This window comes from Planococcus citri, chromosome 1, assembly GCF_950023065.1.
Source record: "Planococcus citri chromosome 1, ihPlaCitr1.1, whole genome shotgun sequence".
NCBI lineage: Eukaryota > Metazoa > Arthropoda > Insecta > Hemiptera > Pseudococcidae > Planococcus > Planococcus citri.
Window position 1 is genome coordinate 90,388,604 of NC_088677.1, and position 27,012 is coordinate 90,415,615.

General features: G+C 38.1%; 3 protein-coding genes across 4 annotated transcripts in view; 1 reads left to right on the plus strand and 2 right to left on the minus strand.

Moving 5' to 3' along the window:
- LOC135840913 (mediator of RNA polymerase II transcription subunit 14-like) overlaps positions 1 to 27,012 on the minus strand; it is a 42,377-nt gene that overhangs the window by 8,113 nt on the left and 7,252 nt on the right. For both annotated transcript variants that reach the window (XR_010557809.1, XR_010557808.1), the window contains exons 27-29: positions 26,859 to 27,003; positions 26,524 to 26,639; positions 2,136 to 2,244 (exon numbers count right to left, since the gene is read on the minus strand). The gene's annotated coding sequence lies outside the window, so the exon portion shown is untranslated. The remainder of the gene's footprint in view (positions 1 to 2,135; positions 2,245 to 26,523; positions 26,640 to 26,858; positions 27,004 to 27,012) is intronic.
- LOC135840935 (uncharacterized) lies at positions 307 to 26,862 on the plus strand. Its single transcript, XM_065357696.1, has 23 exons — positions 307 to 749; positions 12,795 to 12,982; positions 14,069 to 14,278; positions 14,378 to 14,507; positions 14,864 to 15,110; positions 19,093 to 19,188; positions 19,394 to 19,487; positions 19,618 to 19,774; positions 19,957 to 20,126; positions 20,243 to 20,351; positions 20,474 to 20,682; positions 20,799 to 20,937; positions 21,076 to 21,365; positions 21,462 to 21,635; positions 21,726 to 21,902; positions 21,994 to 22,197; positions 22,303 to 22,560; positions 22,657 to 22,829; positions 25,255 to 25,408; positions 25,559 to 25,820; positions 25,956 to 26,099; positions 26,165 to 26,318; positions 26,411 to 26,862. The coding sequence occupies exons 1-23, from the start codon at positions 712 to 714 to the stop codon at positions 26,696 to 26,698; spliced, it is 4,065 nt and encodes a 1,354-aa protein (XP_065213768.1). The 5' UTR covers positions 307 to 711; the 3' UTR covers positions 26,699 to 26,862.
- Positions 22,915 to 24,713, minus strand: LOC135840975 (uncharacterized). The gene is made up of 3 exons (XM_065357751.1): positions 24,187 to 24,713; positions 23,916 to 24,082; positions 22,915 to 23,826 (listed from the first exon to the last, which is right to left on the minus strand). Exons 1-3 carry the CDS (start codon positions 24,413 to 24,415, stop codon positions 23,308 to 23,310), a joined length of 915 nt encoding a protein of 304 aa, XP_065213823.1. The 5' UTR covers positions 24,416 to 24,713; the 3' UTR covers positions 22,915 to 23,307.

The following is a 27,012-nucleotide window of genomic DNA, read 5'->3' on the forward strand; positions in this document are numbered from 1 at the left end:
TTTGCCTTTTTAAAGCAGTAGTTTTTTTTACTGCAAAACAGTGAAAAATTACTGAATTGGTCAGTCAAAATGATTTTTTACTGACCAATTCAGTAATTTTTCACTGTTTTGCAGTAAAAAAAACTACTGCTTTAAAAAGGCAAAATGTCGTGACTGCTAAGCAGTGAAATTGACTGTTTCAAATTTAGAGAGTACTTAGTAAATAGTGAGAGTGGCAATAAGTAATCTTTTTATATGTACCTCTACCCAGTACCCAGTACCTATTCGGCTTCGGCTTATGATAATTCAATCCAGTTCTGTTATCACCGCGCCGCGCCACGCCGCATACCAAAACCAACGTTGACGACGAAAGTTATCCGTTGCCGTGAATGTGTTTTCTTCAAACTTGAGCTACTCGTTTGCGCGAGTTCCAGCGTGTCGAGTGCTCCGTAGGTCCGTACTTGCGATACGCGATCAATGATCCACGATCGATGATTGGTGATCAATAATCTACGATAAACAGTGTTCGTCTTTCTCTTTCTTGTGTTCGTCGTTCAGTTTTGGTTTTTTCACGTGTGACATGACACTCCGAATCGAATTCGAATCCGTAATGTGACGAGTTGACCATACCGTTATTAGCTATTTTATTACGAACTATGTACTCGGGGAGCTTTACTCGACGCCTACACTGAAATTGGCACCATAAAATTGTACGAATTCACGACCATCGCCATGAATTACGAATACTTCATTTCATACGCTAGTCACAGGTAAATCAATTTTCAGTTATACCGCCCATAATTTAATAGTCCTCTAATGTTTTTCAAGTTTTAGTTTTTTTTATCTCCCCACACCGTAAAATTGTTGCATTTTATAAGAAAATAGGTACCTAATTCGTCATCTTCTGATTTCGTTCCACTCGACAAAAAAGTGCCGCCAAGAGCCCTCTACCCAAGTTGAGAAAAAAACAAACAAATATGTACCTAATGAAGTAACGAAATAAAATAAAGTAACTCAATTTTCGATACTTACAGTGTTCTTCCAAATACTTCCCACCCCTTTTAAGAATTTCTGCGTAAAAATTTTTCAAATAACTTCCTCTCTTTCTCGTAAAAAATTCTCGTGATCACCCGAGAAATGTTGACCCTCCTGCGGAGAGCCCCCTCCCCCCCACCATCGAGAAAAATCAGTAAAAATAAATATGTAAAAGAGAAGTCGACGCGCATTTTTCAACGATCTTAAAATTTCCCTAAATAATCTACGTAGTGTACCTACTTCTTCTCTCTCGCTCTACAAAGTAACGTAGGTCTCACCGTATACAGATTACAAAACCCCTCAAAGTTTAATCTTGAATTGATGAAAAATTTTTCACTATTGCTACGTCGAAATTGTTCCAAGTAATCTCATTTCTCATTTTCAAGAAGCTCCACTCCCCCCCCCCAACTCGATCCCTCCAAAAATGCCACTTAACCTGTATGGAGTCCTTACGATTGAAAAAAAAATGAAAAATAGATCCTGGCTGCAACAGATGTGCAGCATTAGATACGATTTCTCAGGAAATACGAGATATCTTCAAAGATAATAGTTACATAATGTAGGTAGTACATACAATTTAAACTCCAAAAAATGATGAATTTTTGGCAAAATTTGGCGAAATCCGATGAAAAGTAAAAGTGCACTAGACATTGCAAAAGAAAGTCGTACAATGACGCATACCTACATAGATACTTTTAAAAGTAATTAAAATGCCTATCGTTTTAGGTCAATTACCAACCACTGATTGAATTTCAGTACAATTTGATTAAATTTCATAAAAATTGCACGAAGCATGCCGCGTGCGTAAAACCTTTAAAAATGATACAAAAATACGTAGGTAAATATTGTAAAAATAATTAAAAGTCAAAAGAGACAGATGAAATCACGTTAAATTTTGTCAGAATTTACATCAAACCGGTTTTTAGCAAGCAAAATTTTTATCAACTTTCGATGGTTTTAATTTTTTTAAAGTTCTTTTCGCGTTATCAAGTCTTATGCAAATTTCATTAATTTTAAGAAACAATTGTCTAAATTTAGCCCAACCTTACAAAATACGGATGAAAAACATAAATGATAGGAAAAGGGAAACGGCAATAAAATCATTAATTTTAATTACTTACCGATAACAACGAACATCTCAAACATGGAAGGAGCTGCCAAATTGCAATCATTGTTAAAATACTCGTAGGTGAATTTTGGAAACAAAATGCCCAATCAAATAATTTCCACCTGTAAAAAAATAACCAATTACAGGTAATTAATAAGAGATTCGAAAAGATATTCGAAGGGAGTCGAGCGGAACAAAATTACTAAGGTTTGGCGGAGGCCTTTTCTCGAAAAAAGCAGCTATTCTGAGATTCTGACTTTGATTATTGATTGAGAGGTCAGGGGCGGTTTTTTCTTGAAAAGAGGGTATAATTTAGAATAATAGGTAATTCCGAAGCGTGAAATACAAAAAACAAAATTTCTTTCTTTTTCACGCGTTATTTGAGAGTTAATGCGAAGGGGATTCGAACTTTTTTTTTTAGGGAGGAAGCGAGGAGTCGGAAATAAATATTCAATTAAGTATATACCTAATCCACAAAATCAGCCGGCTTTCATGATACCCCTTTTCATGCGCATTCGCGTGAGCAAGAATATAAAAATACAAAAACCACCAAATTATTTTAAATTTCCAAAAAACGACGATTTTATTTTCTATTTTTTTTTCAAATTGAATTTTCCCATTGGTTTGAATTTTTGACAATTTGCACGGTGAAATTTGAATCAACTCGAGCGAAGCGAAACGAGAGTGGACGCTTTGAAAAATTTATGAGTACCTATAGGTAACTCGAAAAGTAAAACAACAACACGATTTAGGATGTGAAAGGAGTTGATTTGTACGACTTTAACATTTTCAAATTCTAACAATAGTTTTCAGGATATTTTAATATTTACCAAAATTATGAATGAATTTAGCTCGAGTGAAGCGACGATGGCAATAAAGCTTTTGAAAAGTCACGATTCTTCAAAAGTAAAACAACATATTCAATTTATACCCTTTTAGTTATAGCTATTTTCCAGAATACTTTTTTCTCAAATTTTTTTCAAATTTTGTGACAAAACTTGAAAAAAAAAGTATGGTACGCGAGTGACCAAAATTTACTTTATAGTGACCTTTTCGGAGAAAATAGTGTGTAACTTCAGTAACCAATAATGAGAAAAATACGTAACTTTGTTTTGTTGGGCTCTCTGTATATTTCATACCTCGTGCTAATTTTCGAATAAGAGTAATAGGACAATCATCAACCAACAATGTAAACATACGTAGGTAAATTTATCATCAAACCGTAATAGGTAAGCAATCGTGCAGATGTTCTGATGTTGCGTACGTCTACGACTCTACGTCTATATCTACGAATCTGCTATCTTCTTACTTTCATTTTTCATAAGTCGTAACTTATAGACTAGAGGTACCTACGACCATTTTTATACACCAAGCATGCATATTTATGGTATGGTTGGTTACTCGTACTCGTACCATACGTAGTTACGTACCTTAAATCTTGGATGTACCTAGACCTAAGTCAATGAAGAATGTAATATGAATACGGAATAACCCACGAATGTCTAGCTGCACTAAGCTGCTCCAGACATGAAAATACAAATAATTACCAGGTACCGAGCTTATGTGAGTATAGATACTTAGTTAGGTACGCAGTCATAACGTCATTATCATTACACTACCAATTACCTTTGTTATCAATGTACTTACTCATATTATGCCACAGGCCATATCGATTACTTTGTAATTTTGTACATTCGAGTAATATATCGTCGTTTCGCAAAATTGAGTAGGTAGCTAGGTACTAGGTAAATATGAAATCTCTCGAGTGGTTTTCAGCATGTTTGAACAATACCTACCTATTTTTTGAAAAAGAAAGATACGCACGAGTATTTCACATAGGCCTACTCTATCACCCATTAAGCAAACGCGAATCAAATATGAGTATACCAATACCGGCCATAAGGACATTTTTGATTTTTTCGATTTTCCGGTCAATTCTCCAATGTTAGATCACCAATTTTTTTTCTTTTTTCAGCTTTTCGTCGAAACGTGACTATAAATTTTGAAAAAGAAAGCAACTAATATTTCGACTCGAAATCGAAATCCATAGTTACATAATATCTACCTATTTTTGTAGGTATTCAATTGGATTTATAGTTCTGCTGCGAGTGAGTGACGTTTAAACTACTTATGTCGAGCAATTTTGTAATTTTAGATAGGCGCATACCAACTTGGGAAGAAAACGCACACGGTTTCAATTTTTTTCCAACACTGCACCGCGCTCGCGCCGGTGCATTTAAAAAGTGAAAGTATCGGGTGCTTGACGAATAAGTTATTTTCCAGTTTAAAAATCGTTCAAGGACTGTAATGCTCGAGTTTGCGGTTAAAATTAACATACTTATATTTAATATCGATACGTTCAGCATCAGCTTCGCGTAAGTTACGAGCATGTAAAATTGTAGATAGGTACATCCAATGATTCCAATGCGAGCAAGCGGACAAACGCCGCATCGCATCGACGTTCTGTCACGAAAAAAAAAGCATTTGACCATGATAAGTTACGAGTGCATGGTACTGGTATAGGTAGTTACCCTTTACTTGCGATCAGATCGCGACCAAATGGATGCTGTGCCATGCCATGCGTCACACAATGACTAATTTGCCAATTAATAATTAGCTATAGGAGATAGTCTCGGTGGTTTTGTTCGAAGCCTTTCGGCTACAAGTGAGTAACGAGTAACTTTGAAATCACCAAAAGTGACATTCCAAAAACGTGAACGAGTTCATCTTAAATTTCAAAACTTGGTAGGTAGAGGTACCTACTACCTACTACCTAGATCTACTGACTGAAAGTCACAGGCACAGAGACAGACCAGTGGTGGATTGATCTATGTACTATTTACTTACATACATATATAGATAAGCTGATTATTAGGCAATTGGGCAGCAACGTTTAGAGAGCGAGGTCGGGGAGAGGGGTAAATTTTTCTCTTTCTAAATTCTTCGTTGTTGTAACTATTAAGCGTGTTGGAGGAAAAAATTATTCAATCTACGTACCTACAGCCAAAAAAACACTCATTAGCTTGGCAATTACTTTTTTTGAAGCAGTTTCCTCACTTTGAATAACAAAGTAGGTACGAGTAATTTCGAGCAAGTATCAAATTTTAGGAGTTGAACACATTTTTCAGTGACATCTGTCACGATGTGCCAGACTAAGATAAGGAGACCGAACCGACGTGATACTAAATTTACAGTCAAATTGAAAAAAACTGGATTTGATTTTTTTTTTTTGAAGCAGTTCATCTAGCCCCTCCACTCTCAATTAGCCGAGTAAGAGTAAAATATGCCGAGAGGCGGTGAAGAAAATCTCAGCATAGGGAGGGTAAAACTGCGCGTTGAAATGGTAAACGTACAAAATTCATAAAACAATTTTCATTTTTACGCTCTTTTGGTGTTTTTTCAATGAACAATATTAAACAATTTGATGGAACAATGTTTTTCCACGATTATTTTATTCGTTGCTGCGGGTCTTTTTTGCACTCTCGCCAGCCAGGATTGAGAAGGGAAGCAATTTTTTATTCGCTGAAACTCTTTGAAAAAAATTACACAAATTATGGTTAGAGGTACGGTACCTCTACCTACCTTTTAATGTGGCTAAGATGCAAACATACGAGTAGGTACTCATCCGGCCAGCGTATTACTGAAATGGGACGGGAGAAGACAAATCCAAAATTGTTAAAAACCATCGAAGAAGGGGATCAGGGTATTGTAGGGTTTCGATAGGTATCTATGCCTAATTGCCTACTAAAGAAGAATTTTAGTAAAAGTGTCGCGTTGGCGAAAATACGAGTAGGTACAAATATGTAAGTAATTGCCGAGAACAAAATACAAATGTGCATTTTGTACTCGTATAATATTATGTAATTGTGGTAAACTCGTGTTTAATGAGCGGATTTTATTACTCGTATGTACGATGGGCGTCTAGTCTGCGTCTATCGCTGTACGTTATCTTCGCGCAGGTTTGTATGTACGAGTGAGTAGTAGTAACCTAGACCTAGAGAAGAGATTTTTACGAGTATTTCCTTTGGCGCGATCAGTGTCCGCTTGTTTCTTTGACTCTTTGTATGTAGTTACCTATAGAGCCAGTTTACCTGAACACGATAATTGTAGAGAGGTTGCAAGGGTGTTGGTGCATGTGCGAGTGCGAGTGCGTGTCAATTGTACGGATAGATAGGTAAGTAAATAAGTAAGTAATAGAACCGTCATCATGCACCGTGCAGTGTCGAATTACCGCTATTACTATAGTCTACTACTGCATAAAAATATCTAATCTATCCGTACCATTAATTTCCCAAAGCGTACTCAACTACTGAGTAGATATTGGTGTCGGGTGTCGGGTGTTGGATGTTGGTGACCCTATAGAGTCGTAGCAATGACTATAAAAAACCAGGCGCCATGATCATTGATCACGTGCACGAATCATTTTCCAGTTTGCTTCTCGTTCTCTTCGTTGAACAACGTTACTTTTGACTTTTTCAGCATTGTCGATTAGAACTTTGATCTGGCCGCATCTAATTACACATTTAGGTAGAGGTACATACTCGTATCTAGATAGGTCAGTTCGCGTGAAATATGGATCTAGGAAATTTAGATTTTTTTTCCAAGTATTTTCGAGCCATTTTTGACGTTTTCGAAGATGCGGTTATATGCACTTTTCGCTAATTTACCAGCTTTGTCGGGAATTTCGCCAATTTTTGGTTTTTGGTAATTTCAATAATGCTGCAGTTTTAATGATCTCGATGATGTTACGCCATTTTAAAATGCTTTTACAATATTCCATAAACTTTCATATGCAATATGCATATTATAAATTTTTACTAAATGTCATCAATTTTTGGTGATTTACAATGATTTTAGTGATATTTCCATGTTTTCACTTCATTTTCATAGGTTTTACGAGTAACTATGATTTATGCAATTTCTGTCAAGTTCTCATTAATTTTGCTGCAATTCCATGATTTCTGTTGAACTGAAATGATTTTATTGCCGTTAAAACGTTTTAAGGATGGAATTAAAAAAACATAGGTATTTCGGATTTGAAAAAAAATTCTCAAAAATGGGACTTTTGATTAGTGAAGTGAGGGGGAGGTACGGGGTAGTTTAGATGATTTCTCCAAATATCTCGAGCATTTTTCGCATTTAAGGCGAATGGTTGGAGGGGTTCCTTTTGTGGATTGAATTTCATCGTCGAAAATCGGATTGGTAGCGTGAAAAATCGACTCGAATTGATTGATTGCGATTTCGAACACTTGCGAGATGCTCGAGGAATTCTAGATTCATCAGGAATTTCACTCTCGTCTTGTGGCTTCATTTTCTTTTGTACCTATTTGTAGTTCAGTCTGAATCAAAATTGCAGTTTGATTTCACTGTTCAGTGTTCATCATATTATACGTGATATGACCTGTGCTACGGAAAGCGATCTCTGGACCGAAAAAAATGGTTTTCGCTTTTTTTTGACGGTTCTTTCAGAAAAAAGGTGCTCTTTCGAAGGACGCAAACCTCAAGTGTCCATCTCCTTTAGTTTTCTCACAGATTGCTTGAAAACACAAAGATTCGAAAAAATTCAAAAAGTTTACGGTTAAATAAATAACAATCTGAAAATCATGTCAAAAAGAACCTTATATACGTATATTACCTACCAATTTTTTTTTTTTTTTTTTTGTATACCTAATTACCTACTATTTTGGCCGTCGAAGACCCAGTCGTCTTCTTTCACGTAGAGTGGTCAAAAATGTTGCCTAAGTACGCGGATCTTTGTAAAAAATTATCCAACATCGATTTTATGAGATAACTGCCAAGTGCCAGAGAGCCCAGATATATAGCGCCTCAAATGATATGGTGAAAAAACAGTTGCCTAAACATACGAATCACACGAAAAATGAGTCAAAAATGTCAAAATAAAGAGGGCCTTTTTCGCAGTACAGGTCACATAGGTACTTGTAGATACCAATTCGTTTCATTTCAACTGCAGGGTTCGATAGGGAAAAATTCACTTTCGCACCTTATTAAGTAACACTAAACAATAAACATACGAGTAGGTACCAAGTATTTCCTACACGAATGACTGATTACTTCGGAGGATCACCTACGAACCTTTATGACGTTCAGCCGTTCACTATGGGTGAGAAAGTACGCAGTCGTCTCGTAGTGTGAAACGCGCGCTGTCGCTGAATTTAGTGCATCTACTCGTAGGTAATATCTCTATAGAGACCGGAGACTTGAATGCCAGTGTATATTATGCTTCATCGTACACGCAATACGCATTAGGTGCTGCCCACACGAATGCCTCGGCTGGCCTGCCAACGCTGGCGGGCAATGTCTATTCTAAAAAATTTTCTAAACGTCTATTAGGTATATATGGGCGCTAAGCAGCTTACCAAAGTAACTTTGTACGATGACCGAGAGAGCCCCATGACGTCATTTATACTCGTACAGCAGGTACGCAAATCCGGAGACAGACAGGCAGACAGACATCACAGTATAGCCATAGCCGTAGATACGATTGTGCAGATACGATAGCATAGTACTCGTGCCTCTTACTTTCGTTCTTACTCGTACAACTACTACGAACCAGACCAATGACGATGACACTTTCTAATTAAAACAAACGACCAACGACCATATACTCGTACGAGTACGTAGGACGAAGAACGCGACAACGACAACCAGCCTTGCACAGTTACCGTAGAACCGTAATAAGTACATATTATACCTACCTACCTACCTACCTACCTAGGTACATACGTTTGTTTACGTATCGTACTAGGGTTATGTATACGAATTCTAACGTTAAGTACGACCACGTGATCAACATAATACGCAGACGTACATATTATGTATGTACTTAGGCCCATTTCATCTTCCGAATATTCGCAATCATAAAAAATCGAACATCTATTACATTATAGCACTACTCGTAGTTGTACATATGTATTTAACTTCACCAAATACGTAATCTGTAGGACCAAGTAACATGAAGGGACGAGGGAGGGGTAAAGAGAGAATCGGTGCAAGTAATGTCATTTTGTAAGCTACATACTCGTATTAACCGATCAACCTCACATTATACATACTCGTACCTATAAGTGAGTTGTTTATGGCGAAGAGCGATGACTGAAGATGTGGATTACAAGAATCGAGAAGTACGTAACGTACTACGAGTACCTACGCAGGTACATTACATACTCGTAGGTGCGTCTGCGTACCATTAGATACCTATAGGTATAAAATACCCCATTCTGGGAACAATTAATCAGCTATCTCATAAATACTTATAGAAAGATGGAAAGTTGATTTAATTCCACTTTCAATTTTCATTCGCAACTTTCATCGTGATTGTAGGTATAATTTTACCCCTTCAAATCTTGCGATAAAAACTTTGGAAAGCGTAAGATTTTGCGTGAAAAATTTTCAGGATCTGCTCACTGAGAAAATTTGGAAAAAAGGCGTTAAATATTTCGTATTTTTGTCGAGTTTGAGTACCTGCGCGAAATACCATTTTCGTTGTCACTGTCGCCACCCGCCACTCTCCACTGCCATCGTCGGTATAGGTATGGGTATGGGTATGAGTAATACTCGTATAACGGTAAAAGTTGCAGCCGGAAATACGAGTAAAAGCAGGTAGCGAACCAGTTTTACGTAGCTTCTTTTATTCACTTCGGAACTGATAAAAAATTGGCGTGATTCGCGTGCGGCGCGACACGACATGCGGCCAACTAATTAGGTGGAGGTACCTTACCTACCTTAGCAGTAACTCGAATTCGTGTCCAATTCGAACTGATGAGAGTACGAGTACGTAGTAAAAGTCTAGTTCGAGTTTAGTGTGTCTGTGTAAACTCCAAGTGTAAAATGCCCTCCGCCTCACCTGCCTGATGCCTATTTATGCAGTCTAGAGTCTACAATATTCTACACCCATCTTCAAAATAATACGTACAAACAAATACCTCTACCTATATAACCTACTCATCAAAATGTCGTTGTCGTTGTCGTTCGGTTTCTCACGTCAGAAAACACGCACAGCTGATATACTCGTAGCACAAGAGCGTCCAGCACGTAGCCATAATGTAATCTAAGTACCTGACTACCTACCTACCTACCTACCTATATATCTCGTTAATATCTAAGCTGTTACCAAATATGTGTACTTACGAGTACTCGTATTATTATGTATGGCGTACGTGTACAACGGACTGGTAACTTTAGGAATAACGAAATTAGCTCTACTCTCATACATAAGTCCTCAAGTATAATAAAAATGATATGAAATACGAGTACGTTCCGACTCAGATGAGTCATGAGATTTCAAAAAGATCACGCAAGCTCCGAGTGCACTTCGAATTTTCAATTAAGTCACTGGTCGCTATCTGTTCTTTTTTCAATTTCAATTTTTTTTTCGTAAAAAAACCAAAAAGGGTCAAACATGGATTTTTTTATGTACTTACATTTTAAAATGAACAAAACAAATAACAATTGTTAATTTGGTACATATGTACGTACAATCAAAACAACTAGCTATAATGACTTTTGAAAACATTGAAAAAAGTTGTTGAATTCTTCGCATGTCAGACTAACAAAAACGTAAAAACATGTGATAATTTTTCAATAGGTACCTGTTTAGAGTACAATTGATTTTGTAACACTTCTTCTGGCATTTAAAAATGAGGGAGAGGGGAATTCAAGTTTCAAAAAATTTGTCACATTTTTCTTTTTATACTTGGAATTCTCAGCAAACTCGAGCAAGTCGACTTGATCAAAAAATATATCCATGATTCAAAACGAGACTTTAACCCTGCCTATTTTTGGTAAATTATTGATAAATTTCAATTTCTCAGTCAATTACTGGTAATATTATTGGCCATTTTTAATGGGTACCTAAACTAAACTAGGTAGTACCCTACTCGTGATTTCAATTTTTTTTTTTTTTTGTGAATTAGGTTGGTATTTGTAGGTATAATTTGGTAATTTTCGATAGGGTAACTTTTTAAAAACTTGGAAAATGTGAAAAATTGTCGGAATTATGAGAAAGATTGAAGCAGACTTTCAGATCTCAAGTTTGACTTTAAGAATGTGGGGGAAATCGAAAATTGGTACCTAAACGTTAAGTTTATCAAACGTTAAAGAAACTATTCTCTGACGTTTTGCCAGACGTTTGAAAACTTGAGAAACATTCTGTACCTATAGATAATTATTCTAGTAATGGCATTTCATTATTGAATTTAAACCACGATTTAAAAGTTTCCTCGCAGAGGAGATGTTACGCCCATGAAACTGGTGGCATGATTGGGTTAAGGGTAGGTGCATTCAAAGCTGGCATCACATCTCTTGAAATTGAAGTCTCCGTTTGCATCTGCTTAGACCCTTCCCCCTTTCCCCATCATTTCCCTCGACTTTTTGCGAGTAAAACAGTCAGAAGCCGACCATTTTCAAAAATCACTACAGTTTGAAAAGCCTGCGAGGCTGAAAATCATTTTGTAAATGTTTCAATCAGACAATAAACATAATTACACGAATATCATGCTAGGAAACGGAAAAAATCTGACCCCCTCCCCCCCCCCAATGAGATATACGTCTGCTCCGTCAGAGTACCGCGTGTGTGAGCTTTTGTTTAAGTTCGAAAAAGAAAGTACCTACCTACTAAAAAAGACCAGTCAGAAGTGTTCTTTGCCCATTCGAACGAAATTTTGTCCTCGTGATGTATTCAGCAGGGGGGATAACACTGCAGTGACACACATTTTGTATCCGCAATTTTTTTTGAAACGTCCTAGATAATTTGGAAATTCAAAGGGCAAGGATTTCTAAACTTTCAAAAACCATCTTTTTGACCATTCTTTGAGGTGTCACTTTTCAAGGCGAACAAAAAAAGTTCTCTGGCAAAATGAATTTTCCTCCAATAAATCGTTGTCTCCGGGCTCTACTTAGTAACTTCAATAATGGGCGATTTCACTAACTTTTAAAAGTTGTATCGAAATTTACTTTCAAATTTAATAAAATTTAACTTTTCAAAAACTTTGGGTAACTTGAAAAATTTTTGTATGTACTTACAGTAAGTAACCAGGTATAGGCTTACACTTTGTGGCGCTTATCAACTAAACGTAAGCGTCTCGTTACACAAACGCCGAAGAAAAAAAGAAAATAAAAAAATAAGTATACGAAAGTGAAAACAATAGTTGAGACCGGAATTGGTTCGTGTATTTTTCAGACGTTTAACGGAAATGCGCCGATTTCATTGTGTAACATGTTCGGATTAACGACTTTACTCCATCCATCCTATACCCCCCCCCCCATCCCAATACCATAAACGCATACAGGTATCAAGTACCTACTACCTACCTCCGTCCTCTACCTACGTATAGACGTACGAGGAATGCACGTTGAGTATTACGTGTAGGAAATTTAATAAATCTCAATCGAAATCCGTTAATTGTTTTTTTTTTACGTATAAACTGATTAAGACGCTGTTGCGGAATTTCACGAGTGAAAACGCTATCGAACATCGATCGTAAATCACGCGAGGCTCGATAAAGTACCTATAGTACCTACTCGTAGCCCGTAGGCCTATATTGGGCGTTTAGCCTTACGTATACTCGTACCTGCGTAAGCCCAAACGGAATACCTACCATACATGTCTTGCGATTGAGTTTTTGACAAATTGTCGTATTTCGATTATTTTCAGATTGCTCGGATACACCATCAGTCTAGCATTCCTATCGATATTATGGATATCGTATACTTCTGCCAAAGTAGTCAATCACCCGTGCAACTCGAATCAAAATCAAAGTACGCGCTGCGTAAACGTACACAATCCGGAGGCCACCGATCAGCCATATCTCAGATTTTCGCTACCAGCTGCAGCCAATAAGGGTGAGTGCAAAAAAATTCACACCTGCACTAACTACGGTGCAAATTGGCCCGAAATTTGTAAAAAAAAATAAACAACAACAAAACCAATTTCATCGAAAAAATTCAGGATTCTTATTACCAACTGGATGAATTTATCAAACTCTCTTCTAATTTACAAATTTTTCATTCGGCGTCACTTTTCAATAAATTGTTCCAACCCACCTATCAAAGGGATGTATAGGTACTTATTATATATAAGTGACATTTAGTAATGCACAAAAGTGCGACAACATTTAAATAAATTGAATTGAAATTGAACAGTTGTAGTATAAATTGGTTAAGAAATTTAATGACCGACGGTTACCTAACCCAAAAAGCTTTATTTGTGTGAAATTGTTACATTCGAATTACGTACTTTGGAAGCCCAATTTTTTGAATATTTCGACGCTTCTGGGTGTTCATCTGATAATCTCCACAGAACAATCAAATAGGTATTTGATTTCTTCCTCAGTCTACAATTTTTGGACTACCCACATTTACACAGTACCTATTTTGAAAAATTCAAAAGTTGAAATTTAAAAAAAATTATCCTACATGGATTCTCACGCTAGGATTTAGCGAATAAAAGATGAACGACATCGACATCGGAAATCGAGTAACCAAAAAGTTTCCTCGTCAGCCTGATTAAAAATAAAATCTATCCAAATTGCAAATGACGGATCCAAAAGATACTCGCGTAGGCCCATTGGAAACGATTTTTCAGAGGCGTGACGAAGTGATATGTCGTGGGGGGGAGGAGAGGGAAAAAATGGAAAATTTCTCAACTTTTCATCCTAGGGCCCCTCTCCCCTCAACCAGTATTTTTCATGTTAACCAGCCATATGTGGTTCGAACAAATTTTGGAAGGGGACCGCAATTTTTCGCTCAAATTTTTCTATTTGGGGTCTGAGACACCACTTCCTTCGGCACGCCGCTGCGATTTTTATTAGATTATGTACAGTACAAGGTGCCTAATTGCCTATACGTAATTTATATTCTACTGATTTTTACGACTTGAAAATACATTACACATTACCTACAATATGCGTACGCTTATGTTTTACGCAGATGATCTCAACAGTAGTACTGACAGCAGCGACGACGGCAGCAACAAAAATAATCAAAAGTTACCATTACCACCCGTTGATAGAATTATTCGTGGCGTTTTACCAGCTCTAATACGAATACGCGAGAATGCTTCAAATTCCTCAACCTCGCCGAGTGTTTTATTTCACGTATGGAGCGAATTATTAAGACTGGACTTGAGTTTACCTATCGGTAAAGCACGTTTGAAACGGCGATAAGCGATAGCGAATAGTGATATACTCTTGGCGTGAGCCCAAAAATTTATCCGCAATTTCATACGGGTTTTTGCAGAAATTGGCGACGGCGACGGCGATGGCGAGTTACGCAACAAGGCCAGCGTTTTCCTGGACGCGTCTTTTTTATACGATAACGATGCGATTGCAATGCGAAATGGTTTTCTCGTTTACTCATCGTGCAAACAGTGAGTACACTACTTAAGTACTATACTCGTACCTTATCGTATGTATAGCCAATTGGTCCCATAAGTATACGATTACAAGCCCTTAGGCCCTTACATTCATTCCTCCTTTTCATCTCGTTCTCAGGAGGTCTAGATCATTCGTCGACGTCAAACGACTAAAATTCCCACGATGAAACGATGACTTTTCTTTTAATTTTTTGAAAAACAAATTTATTAAGCATGAGCCAGCCATCGTGAAAGTTTTGATTGATTTGACGTGGAATGATCCCAGATTCCCTGAGAAGGTACCTAGACCTACCTAATAGTAAAAGAAAATCCTCGTACGAGTATTAACTATGGTACGTCTACATACGCAGATGCAACCACACAAAGCAGCAGCAGCATCAACAGCAACAAAATCAAAGCCTCTATCACATCCAGCGATTATTGTTGCGACTATTCGTCAACGAACACAACCGAGTTGCCGGAATATTGCAACAAAAATACGACGTTCGAGACGCGGGTGCTTTATTCGAAAGTGCCAGAAAAATAGTTGTCGCTCAAGTTCAACGAATAACGTACGCTGAATATTTGCCGGCGCTTCTCGGACAAACGTTAGCTCAGGTAAGAAAATAAAAACAGTAAACCTAAGGGTGAGCCGAAAATGACCAAACTCAATTTTTGAAAAATTCATTTTCCTCGCGCGATCGGAAGATGTCTATCGACTTTTCTTTTTGGCATTTTAATTAGGGCTACCTATGCTCCCGAGGGACACAAGTTTTATTTCGCGGCATCGGCACCTATTGGAATTTGCAAAATCACATTTCGTCATTATCGGTCCACCCTACAGTAGTGGGTATCTCGTATCTCTATCTATATATGTAGTACCTATTTGAGAGTGTACAGTACACATAAAGTCATAAACAATAAGTATAGGTATACACTATTATGCGAATACGTATGTATGTAGGTTCTGCCCGGCCTCTCGCTCCCTCTCTCTAGCTAGGTCTGAATCGATTCGGATCCCGGTCTAATTACGAGTACCAATTCTTCTTCATTGCAAGATGATCGCAAATATCGGCTACACTCAGTAGGAGGTTTAGGAAGTAGGAACTAGGAACCTACTCACGAGTTGGGCGGCCAAATTGAGGGATGTAGTGTAGCCAATATCTTATACGAGTACGATGCATACCTACTCGAATCGATGATTTAAATGAGTTTATTATGGCATGGCGTGGCGCAGCGTGACGGACGACGGTGACGGTGACCCGTACGGCGTACACCGCGTCCGCGTCACGTCGAGTCGCATCTTCAATTAGTCGTTTCCGATTGTGGCGATGGCGATTGTGATTTATGTGATGTAATAATTGTGAAAGCCAGTCGTAGTCAACACGGACACACGCGCGACCGAATCAAATAATTAAATAGACAAACAAATACGCCTTCGTCATTATATCATTTCGTCTACGTCTCCGTCTCCGTCTCCAACTCCGACTCATTATGAATTTTCAATTTCAATAAGATAAGCTCATGTACCCTATGCCTCACGTAGGCCTACACAACACAAAGATAAGACGCGCGAATACCTGCACCAGCAACCTTTACTTCAGTTAGATTTTCGAGGGGGGGGGGGGGTGTGCAGCGATTGTAGCTTCGAATTATGATTCGATTCTATAGTCCCGATTCAAATCAAAAATGCCGTGATTGGAATCATTGTTTTCAAGCTGTGATCAGATCACTGATTTATCAATATTTATTTTCTCAATCAGGTATTAACTGAATTGAATTGGATTTTGAACCACGAATCGCGTTCACGAGACATTTTTTCACTTAACGATACCCGGGACTTTTTTTGTATTTCTTTTCTGAGGGGGACGCTAAATTGAAGTTGCAAGTCCCTAATTTTCATACCACCCCCCCCCCCCGGCCACTGTACATAATTTGAATTTTTGAGAGAGAAAATCGAAGCTTCAAACTTTAAATTTTAACAAAATTTCATCAAAATATAGAGATGGAAAGCTGAAATTTACTCTACACTCCAATTTTAACACCTTCTGGGGACGACTTCAATTGGGTTCAAGTCATTTTGGAGCCTCCAGCGACTTTTTTAAAATTACTGTTCGGAGCCTCTAGTAGATTTTTTTGAAACTCGAAATTTCCACAAAATTTCATCAAAATGGAGTTGGAAAGCTGAAAATTATTCTGCAAACTAATTTCAATACGCTACGAAGTCAACTGCAGGAGGATTTCAAGTCATTTTGGAGCCTCCGGCGATTTTTTGAAAATTACTGGAGCCACCGGCAAATTTTTGAAACTTGAAATTTCCCCAAAATTTCATGAAATCAAAATGGAAAGTCGAAATTCATTCTGCAAACTAATTTCAATACGCTACGAAGTCGACTGCTGGTGGATTTCAAGTCGTTTTGGAGCCTCCAGCGACTTTTTGAAAGGTCGTATGGCGTTTTTTGGAAAATTGAAATTTCCAAAAAGTAGCTGGAAGCTTCAAAACCATTTGAAACCACCATGTAGTCGACTTCATATCGCATTGAAATTAGTCTGCGAAATAAATTTCAGCTTCCCATCTCCATTGATGGAATTTTGTAAAAATTTAAAGTTTGAAAAATCGCTGGAGGCTCCAGTAATTTTCAAAAAGTCGCTGGAGGCTCCAAAATGACTTGAACCCACCGGAAGTCGTCTTCAGAGAGTGTTAAAATTGGAGTGTAGAGTAAATTTCAGCTTTCCATCTTCATTTGATGAAAGTTTGTAAAAATTTAAAGTTTAAAAAATCTGCTGGAGGCTCCAGAATTTTCAAAAAATTACTGAAGGCTCCAAAACGACTTGAAATTTACCTGCAGTACTTCGTAGCGCATTGAAATTAGTTTGCAGAACAAATTTCAGCTTTCCAACTCCATTTTGATGAAATCTTGTGGAAATTTCGAGTTTCAAAAATTTTCTGGAGGCTCCAAAACTGCTCAAAACGGCTTGAAACAGTTTCCAATCGATTTGACATGTCGAAAATAGGGTATATCCCAAATTTCAGCTTTCTTGGTCAATTAGATGAAATTTTGATTTTTCCCCTCATTTTCGGCTTGAATTTGATTTTCAAAAATTCACCAAAAATTGAAAAACGCACTTTAGCACTTGAAATTTTGACAGGTGAAAAATTGTTGCCTGATCTTTCGATCTACTTTTGTAAGGTTTAAAAATTTCTTGCAAGGCACAAGTATGTTGGAACGCAAAATCTGCGATTTCGGCTGACCTGTCAATCAAAATGGCCACCATTTTGTAAGTAGGGCCACTTTTTATTGAGTACAAGGGCTAGAAATGTTTCTCAGGACTCCCCCTTTAAGAAAAAAGTTGTCCCATAGGATCGACCGGGGGGGGGGGGTGCAATAATTCTTGAGCGGGCTCTCCGACGTGCAAGATAAGTACTGAGGCACAAACTTGAATGCTAAATTTTAGATTTACGAATTTTCATTGTAATTCTGATTTCGTTTTCGCACTTTACTATTCCGATAATTCAACTTTTTTTAAAAAAGTTACCATTTATTCATTTTTTTCATTCAAATTCGTTCATTTTTTTAGTTTTTATGGAAATTTTTCGATAATTTCGAACTTTTCTTTGGGGGACGGCGTTCCACTGCGTCCCCCCACAAGAAAAGCCCTGACGATACCTACATAGTGATCAATTTTACTAGCAAGTAATGTACTCGTACGTTCAAGCTCAAATTCAGAAATACTTCGTTGATTTTTAGTCGTTTTCAATCATTTTCATGTCATTGTTACAAGTAGGAAATGGGTTGATGTTTCGGACACTTTTTTGCTTCCGGTGGAAATTTGGACCCCTGTCGATGAATTTCCATCAAAATTCCTTACATAATATGGAAAGGGAAACAAAGTTATAGAGGAGAAGATTGGTAAAATTTGCTTTGAAGAGTTGACAGGAACACTCAACCAGTTTCTCAGATGACACGAACTCTGGAACACACACACACTACACATCAACTAACAGCAAAATTTTTAAAATCAATCAAAAAGTTTTCAAAATCGAAAAAAGTAAACGGGAAAAAATGACGAATTATAACGCGCACGACTCGCGACTGCACATTCGGCCTTCCTCGAACTCGAAACTTAATTCCCGACGCGTCATCGACTCGTCGCATATTCGGCATTAGTCATTCATTCATTCATATACATACAATACACCCTTATCAGTAGTTGGGTATTAGGAAATATTTGGCGTTCAGCTGTACAAAAGTATTCGTCAAATTTTCTTTTCAGATTTTTTTATTTTTTGGCCGAATTCGATTTTTAAAAAAATCGTTTAATTCAACGGCGGCGGCGCATCCGACGAAACTTGTAGACATCTACAATCTACATGTACATCTACATAGCTAGGTATTGGTATTGTATGTATTTGAAATTGAAAATCCACCCCTCGCCTCACACTGACACACCACGCAAGATACCTACTGCTTATGATTACTTAGATAGGTTCCTAATAGATAGAGATACACACTACACAGACGCATAAGGTGCATAATGTATAGCGCAAGTATCGGCACCTGACTAATGAATAGAATATTTTCGTGTTTATAAATTTTAGACTATGGAAACCACTTACGACCCCAACGTGGAAAATGGAATTTACCTGAGTGTAAATGAAATTTTTTTCAACGCCATTAAATACAGCGTATCGCATGTAAGTACTAAGTACAAAAAGCTTATGAACTATCCTCTTTTTCATTAGGAAAATTTTCTAAAATAATGTGCTTAAAATTTTTTGAATTCACCTATACCTAAGTATGTACATACGTATTATAATACCATTTACCTATGCACTATGGTTAGGTTAGGTTAGGTTAGGTAAGGTAGAGGTACTAATTTTTTGATACCGTTTTGCTCAGCTAAATGTCATCGCGCCCGATGAAGATACGAAGCAATCCGAGCAGCTTTCGATTCAAAATACCAATAATGGGAATTTATTCAATTTGGACCAAGGTACATATATGCCAACAAATAATAATATCCTACCGTTATCGACATCGCCAAAAATTCACTATCCGAAGATAGCCGATATTTTTGAACCCTACTTATCGATACACATTATATGTATTTTGTACATCCGCAGAACAAACAGAAAATGTATTGAAATCAAACAGAGCCCATGGGTTACCGACTTATGGCACATGGAGAGAATTCTGCGCTCAAAAATTCAGCCAGTCTCGCGTAAATATTTCTAGTCATTTAGATGATAATCAAATCGCAGCCATCGAATCGATTTACAGGTTAGTAGGTAGAGGTACACCAGACACCTATACACACTTTCAGGGCTATACTACGAGTAGCTGGGCCAGGTTTAATTCGGCACCTACTATTTAATCGAAAATTGACATATTTCATATTCTGCAGTACCTAACAAAACATATACCTATAATACCTATGTACGATATTTACTCGGTTGTTGCAGTCGATGGAGTGATGCTGACTTGTTGATCGGTGCACTGGCGGAGAAACCAGTGCCCGAAGGCTATTTAGGTGCCACTTTGGCTTGTATCCTTCAAATGCAGTTTCAAAATATCATCCAAGGTGATAAATATTGGTACTCGCGCAGAAATACCGAGCAGTCATTTACCGCAGGTAAATATAAATGGTACCTTCACCTTCCTACCAACTCGTATAGGTACATAGACATACATCTTGAATTACTCTCACAACTGGAGTTTTTTTTTTTTTTTTTTTTTTTTTTTTAATAGCTCAGCTCGATGAAATTGAAAAAATCACGCTCAACAGTTTCTTGTGTTCAAACGCGGACGATCTCAAAAACGTAGTAAAAAACGCATTCGGCATTTACAATCCGGAAACGTAAGGCGTACTTAATTTTTAGTTGAAAAAAATGATCGTACCATCCGCGAGTGCGAGTAGCTACCGAACGAGAAAACAAACAACGACTGACGATGGATGGTTATTTTTGTTTTTGCCTTCAGAAATCCGTCAATCGATTGCACTTTGCTACCATCGTTTCAATTGTCTGCTTGGAAGAAAAATACTCGTAACTACGAGTACCAACGAAAGGATTCCAATTCGAATACCAGCGGCAGTAAAATTCGAGAGTACTTGATAAAAAAAGCTATACGTAAAGCCGAAGATGATCTCAACCGTAGAAAACAAACCGAATTCCTGTTGTGGTCTCACCGTAAAGTTTACTTTTTTTACCTACTCGTATTTCTCGTATAATATACGCAGACGTACCTACGTAAAGTGGACAAACATTTTCAGCGATTACACACGATGTATTATCGATTTGTTTAGATGGCGGAGTAGATCCAAAATCGCCGATTGGAATCGCAGCAGCGTTCAGTAAACCCAACAGAAACGCCCTTCTGTTGGCTAATAATTCTATATTATTAGAATACGCTTCCAACGAGTTGCTGAATTTGTTGCAAAAAAAGTAAGTAAATAGGTACTCTAGGTACACATAGGTGATTTTGCGCAGGTAAACGAAAGTGATGCGCTGCAGTTTTCAATGCCCAATGCCCATGGTTAATAACTACTCCAACTTTCATCTGTCAACTTATCCTACCTACAGGGATTCGATACGCAGACGAAAAAGACAGCTTTTCGACGGCGACGATAGCATACTCGGTATTTCGGACGATTTAAACGGCGATTTTCTACAAGATCTGGATATAAGCGGCCTTTTACCGCCGGACACCGCTTTCAAGAATCTCGAAAATGGTTGTCCCACCGAAATCGGACCTTGCGATCCTAACTACCCGTACAGGTCTTACACCGGTTACTGCAACAATTTACGAAAACCGAATTACGGAAAAAGTTTGACAACTTTTACGCGACTTTTACCGGCAGCTTATGAAAATGGTAGGTGAAAAATCTGTACCTACCTCTAATTTAAGCCTAGTCGTAAAAAAAAAAAAAATGATAATTGATAGGTAATTTGTTTCGAATAACGCGCAGGTGTCTCGAAACCGAGAACGCGTTCGGTGATGGGCATCGCATTGCCATCAGCCAGATTGGTCAGTTCGTTGATGCATTTAGACATCAGTCATCTACACAGCAAATACAGCCTTATGCTGATGCAGTTCGCTCAATTCGTCGATCACGATATAACATTTACGCCCGTTCACAGGGGTAAGTAATAAATTAAGGTTCGCTTACGCGCCGCGTGCGTAAAACCAAAACCGAATGTTCGTATACCTACTTAATTGTCTTTTTTCGCAGGATTTTTTGCCTCGATACCAGACTGCCGACCGTGCGACAGTCCGCTAACAGTGCATCCGGAATGTATGCCTATAGAAATACCGGCCGGAGATCCCTATTATCCGCAAGTAAATTTCACCTCGGGCCAAAGATTTTGTTTACCATTTATGAGATCGCTTCCTGGTCAACAGACATTGGGTAAAACGTTATAGACATCGACTAGCTACCTACATACTTTCGTTTACGAGTAAGTACTAAGTACTCGAAATCAAACCATTTGTCGTCGTAGGATCGAGAGAACAAATCAATCAGAATTCGGCTTTCTTGGACGCGTCGCAAGTGTACGGCGAGCACGCGTGTCAAGCTCGTCAGCTGAGATCCTTCCAAGGTCGCCTCAACACCACCGTTTCATTGTTCGGCGATAAAGAACTATTGCCGCAATCTCCTTCGCATCCCGAATGCAAAGCACCGTCTGGATATTGCTTCATAGCGGGTAACTCGACTATTCGACCAACACTTTTATGGGTAATGGGCACTTGCCTTACGTTCGTTCGTACGCCAATTTCAACGTCGCACGCGCACGTGTAAATTGTTTTAGGCGACGGACGTGCCAGCGAGCAACCCGGTTTGACCGCAATTCATACGATATTCATGCGAGAACATAACCGTCTGGCCGACGGATTACGATTTGTAAATCCGCACTGGGACAACGAACGATTATATCAGCAAGCTAGACGAATTGTCATCGCCGAGTACCAACACGTAGTCTATAACGAATTTCTGCCCAGATTACTGGGTCACAACGCCATGCATTTGTACGGCCTCAGTCTGGAACCTCATCCGCAATATTTCAAAGGTAACTACGCCGAATAATTTCGCTCTAATCTAGCCAACGAATTACAAAATATGGTAATCATCCGACACACTATCGTATATGTATGTCGTTGCGCAGGATACTCGGACGAATGCAATCCCAGCGCCTTGTCAGAATTCGTATCCGCCGCATTTAGAATAGGTCACAGTTTACTCAGGCCGCATATTCCTCGAATGTCGTCGCTGTATCAACCCGTCGAACCGTCCATTCTACTCAGAGACACTTTTTTCAATCCGGACGTTATTTATCAGGTAAAGTCACTAATACGCTACCATAATCCACCACCAATACCACCATCTTAGAATAGTATGTATACTATAAGAATTAACTCGAACGTTCGGTGTACGAAACATTAATATTATTGATTTTCCATTAAAAACGAAACAAGAACAAATAATCAAGATCGAAAATACAAATAGAAACAAATGCGACTGCGCAACAATGTCGCTTCATAAAAAAAAAATAATAATTATCAAAAAATTCCACGTACAAAAAAGACGAAATGCAAATTATGAAGTAACAAAACAATTCAGTCTTTGATATTAAATCACATTCACGCCGACGTCTCGAACGAAATAAAATACTTAGTATCAAAAATTACGCGGACAAAATAAGCGAGCTTAAAAACATTATTAATACAGGAATATACGAAAAAAATCACAAAATATCCGCTCCATTTTCGGATCATAAATTTCACGCAGAAGGTAACTCGAATACTCGTACATGCCATCAGCGCATCGCTATTACATCTTCAAATTTTTTGGCCTCGCTGTCGAAATATTCCAATAACGGCGAGCCCATCTTAACGCAACACTGCAGCAAGGCTATCGTGTCACTTTCGGCTCTATGCGCGTTCGCTATAGATCTACTGAATAATGATAAATATACGTGATTTAGGGAGTAGTTCAGTTTTAATTTGTTACTCTGTTCCCCGCGATCGCCATCTACAAATAATTTTCGTTTAACATTGCCGAAGTTGGCGGGAACTATTTTTGCAGCAAGTTGCGGCGACGGTGGCGTCGGCGTCGCCATTTTGCCGTTCGAACAACCGGGTGTAGTTATTAGTTGAGCCATCGGAGTAGTTTCGTTTGCCTCTTGAGATATGCACTGCTCGATACGAGATACCGCGTCGAACAGCATCACGTCGGTCTGATCTATGATCGGGCTCAGTGTGGTATCGTTTTGCTCGATATTTACACGTTTAAAACCCGGCATACTGTCGGCGCACAATAAGTCTGCAGGGATGGCCTGTGAAAATGAAATATCCGATAGCACTCGACATTCGTATTTTACTCTTAAAATACATATTAAAATGATAAATAATGGAGGGTACACACTTGGTTAAACGCAGCCAACTCTTTCTTCAGCAGGGGAAAGTCGAACCGAATACCGTTGTGCGCGATCATACACATCGGCGGTACGCAACTTTGAAAAAATAGTTTGATCATATCGGCTTTATTTTGATCGAACGGCGATTCATCTTCCAGGTTTTCGTTGCTCAGACCTAACAACAGATACAAATATTTACTATTACGAGCTTCGTTACTCGGCAGATACACTTTGTATACACTACCTCCGCAATATTAGGTGCGTTTCAACGTTACTTACCAGTCAATTGCACAACCTCGTCCGGTATCGGTGCGCGAGGATTTACAACAAACGATAACTTTTTCAAAATTCGAGGAATACAGTCTTCATTCTTACTGCATTCCAGTATGCTCTTCCGGCTGACAGCGACGAAACATAATTCCGTCACTCGAACGCGATTCCCGTACATTGGTAGTCCAGTCGACTCGAGGTCCAAAAACACGAATGTATTGATCATATTTCTAGTCATTGTAAATTCACTTTTCACGAAAAATTGGTTCGAACTTCGAATTTTGATAGCAAAAAGTTTACCGGAACACCGCGAACTCGCACCAAATCAAAACAGTCACAAGTCGAGCATCGAACCGTCGTTGGTGCCGTAGTTAATGTATCATCACATACCGTTATGAATTCTCCATTATTATGTACCATTAAATCGTTTCAACTAATGACTAATTAACTTGTGAAGTCGAAGATTCACTCGCTCATTCATTTCATTATCATAACCAAGTGATAAGAGAAAATGATGCAAAAATAAACAAACAAAATGGCCGATGACGTAATGATGCGCGCGCATCCGCGTAATAAAAATGAAAAATCCATGGTAATAATTCAAGGAATTGTGCAAAAATCGAGTTTGTCTGCGAATCTTCTATAATTTAATAGAAATTCATCTCAATCTCACATGAAAAAATATTGGTAAAATAGGAACAGGATAAACAGTCTGGCGTCTGCTGGAGGTGCTGATTAACACGAGCTCTTGATTAGAAATTTGAAATCAAAAGGAAGGTTACCTTTACCTATCTAGAAATGGGAGATTTCAAAACTTGTCTATACTAGACTCGGAATAATTTGAAATTGAAATTGAATTTAAAATGTAAGTAAGGTTACAACACTAGTCGACGAAACCCAAGAGAATACCGCACCTATGAACCTTACCTATATACCTTCTTATTATCTGGGTATCTGCTGAATTTTAGAACTTTCACGACTCACACTACACTCAATTATTTTTTCAATATTATTATCCTTGAAATATCACTCTATTAAGATTAACTTGTGTTTTTTTTCCAAATTATTTGATTTCAGCGACAAATCGTCGATGAAATTGTTCGGGGGTTGATTTCAACTCCAGTTGAAACGTTAGATCAATTCATAACGAAAGAGATTACTAATCATTTATTTGAAGATAAAAAAATTCCTCATTCAGGAATGGACTTACCAGCATTAAACGTTCAAAGAGGTAAGTTTTACGAAGTTTCAGGGTTTTAATCTGAGAAGAGGTAGCCACACCCACACCTCGACCAAGCCAAAACCAATAACTCTCATAATACTGTAAGAAGGAGTATTTATTTCGCTTACACTTGGTATATATTTTTGATGATATGCGCAGCTAGAGATCACGGAGTGCCATCTTATAACGAATACAGAGCCATGTGTAATTTGAAACGGGCAACAACGTGGGAAGATTTTTCCAAAGAGTTGCCATCAGACGTGATAACTCGTTTAAAACGCATTTATCCAACCGTCGACGATGTCGATTTGTTTCCGGCCGGAATTAGCGAGCGTCCTCAACCTGGAGGACTCGTTGGACCAACGTTCGGTTGCATTATAGGAATACAATTTAGACAATTACGCAACTGCGATAGATTTTGGTAATGATATTCACTACACAGTACTTTTCAACTTAAACCTATACCTACTCGTATACAACGTTTCGGAATTTCAAAAAAAAAAAAAAAAAAAAAAAAATCAAACGAGTAAATTCGATTGCGCGGATTTTTGTATAGGTACGAGACGCCCAACCCAATATTGAGATTCACGCAAGAGCAAATAGGCGAAATTCGCAAAGCCTCGTTATCGAAAATTTTATGCGAGAATTTGGATATTCAATCTCCGGTGCAAAGATTATCGTTGGATCTTCCAAGCGAAGAGTATGTACCGCACATAAATTTACATAAGTATTTTCACGAGTAAACACACGGCTTATCTATTTCAGAAATCCCAGATTTCCATGCCATACTCTACCATCTATAAACCTCAAAGCGTGGAAAGACACTGGACAAAGTTGCCAGTTTGGTAATCGAGTTCTCACGATCGGAGAATCGTATTTACCGACGCCTTGCACCAGTTGCATTTGTACCCCTCAAGGAGTACGTATTTTTGTCGACATTACGATCTACTCGTATCTATGTATGCGTATACGTCGTATTGGTTGTAATTTATTTTCTCTTCGTGGTTTTAGGCAAAATGTGCCACAATTCGCGTGACCGACTGCAGTAAATTGATTCAAGAAGTCGGCCAAGACGCAGTTTTAAAGGACGATATATGTTCCGCGCAATGCAGTTCTTTTCTTACCTTGAAAGACGGCGATGCTGGTAACGTTGCGAATAAATTGCCTCCTCAGGGTAGAGCTGTAAATTTCTATCACGCTGCCGGGCTGAGGCCGCCATCTCCGTCGACTGTACCGAGATCTAGAAACCCATCCATCAGAAGTTTCAAATTAAGAGATTTCGCCGTTGTTGTAGGCTAAGCATTTTCTCCCCAAATAGTCACTCGTGTTATTTATTTTCTAATTTAAAAATGTAAATATTTTGTTCGATATTTTTCCTAAGGTTTACCTACCTACCTACCTACTTTATTATCGCTAGATATAAAAAATCAATCGTGTGCCAAATAAATTTTATACGTACTTGACTACGCGTATATCATTTTGTCCGAATTAAAATATTTATCCTTAGCTTATTTTCGTTTCGATTTGCCTCGCTTCTATCAAAAATTAAGTTATACACAACGGTAGAAATTTTCGACTACTTATCACTATATATTCAACCATCTCTGAAATAC

Excerpts from the sequence above, each read along its gene's own strand:
- LOC135840935 (XM_065357696.1), top strand. The coding sequence starts at position 712 with ATGAATTACGAATACTTCATTTCATACGCTAGTCACAG. Across the intron at positions 19,775-19,956 it reads GCCATCGAATCGATTTACAG|TCGATGGAGTGATGCTGACT; the intron begins GTTAGTAGGTAG and ends CGGTTGTTGCAG. Across the intron at positions 25,821-25,955 it reads CGCAACTGCGATAGATTTTG|GTACGAGACGCCCAACCCAA; the intron begins GTAATGATATTC and ends ATTTTTGTATAG.
- LOC135840975 (XM_065357751.1), bottom strand. The coding sequence starts at position 24,415 with ATGACTAGAAATATGATCAATACATTCGTGTTTTTGGACCTCGAGTCG. Across the intron at positions 24,083-24,186 it reads CGAGGTTGTGCAATTGACTG|GTCTGAGCAACGAAAACCTG; the intron begins GTAAGTAACGTT and ends ATCTGTTGTTAG. Across the intron at positions 23,827-23,915 it reads AGTTGGCTGCGTTTAACCAA|GCCATCCCTGCAGACTTATT; the intron begins GTGTGTACCCTC and ends TCATTTTCACAG.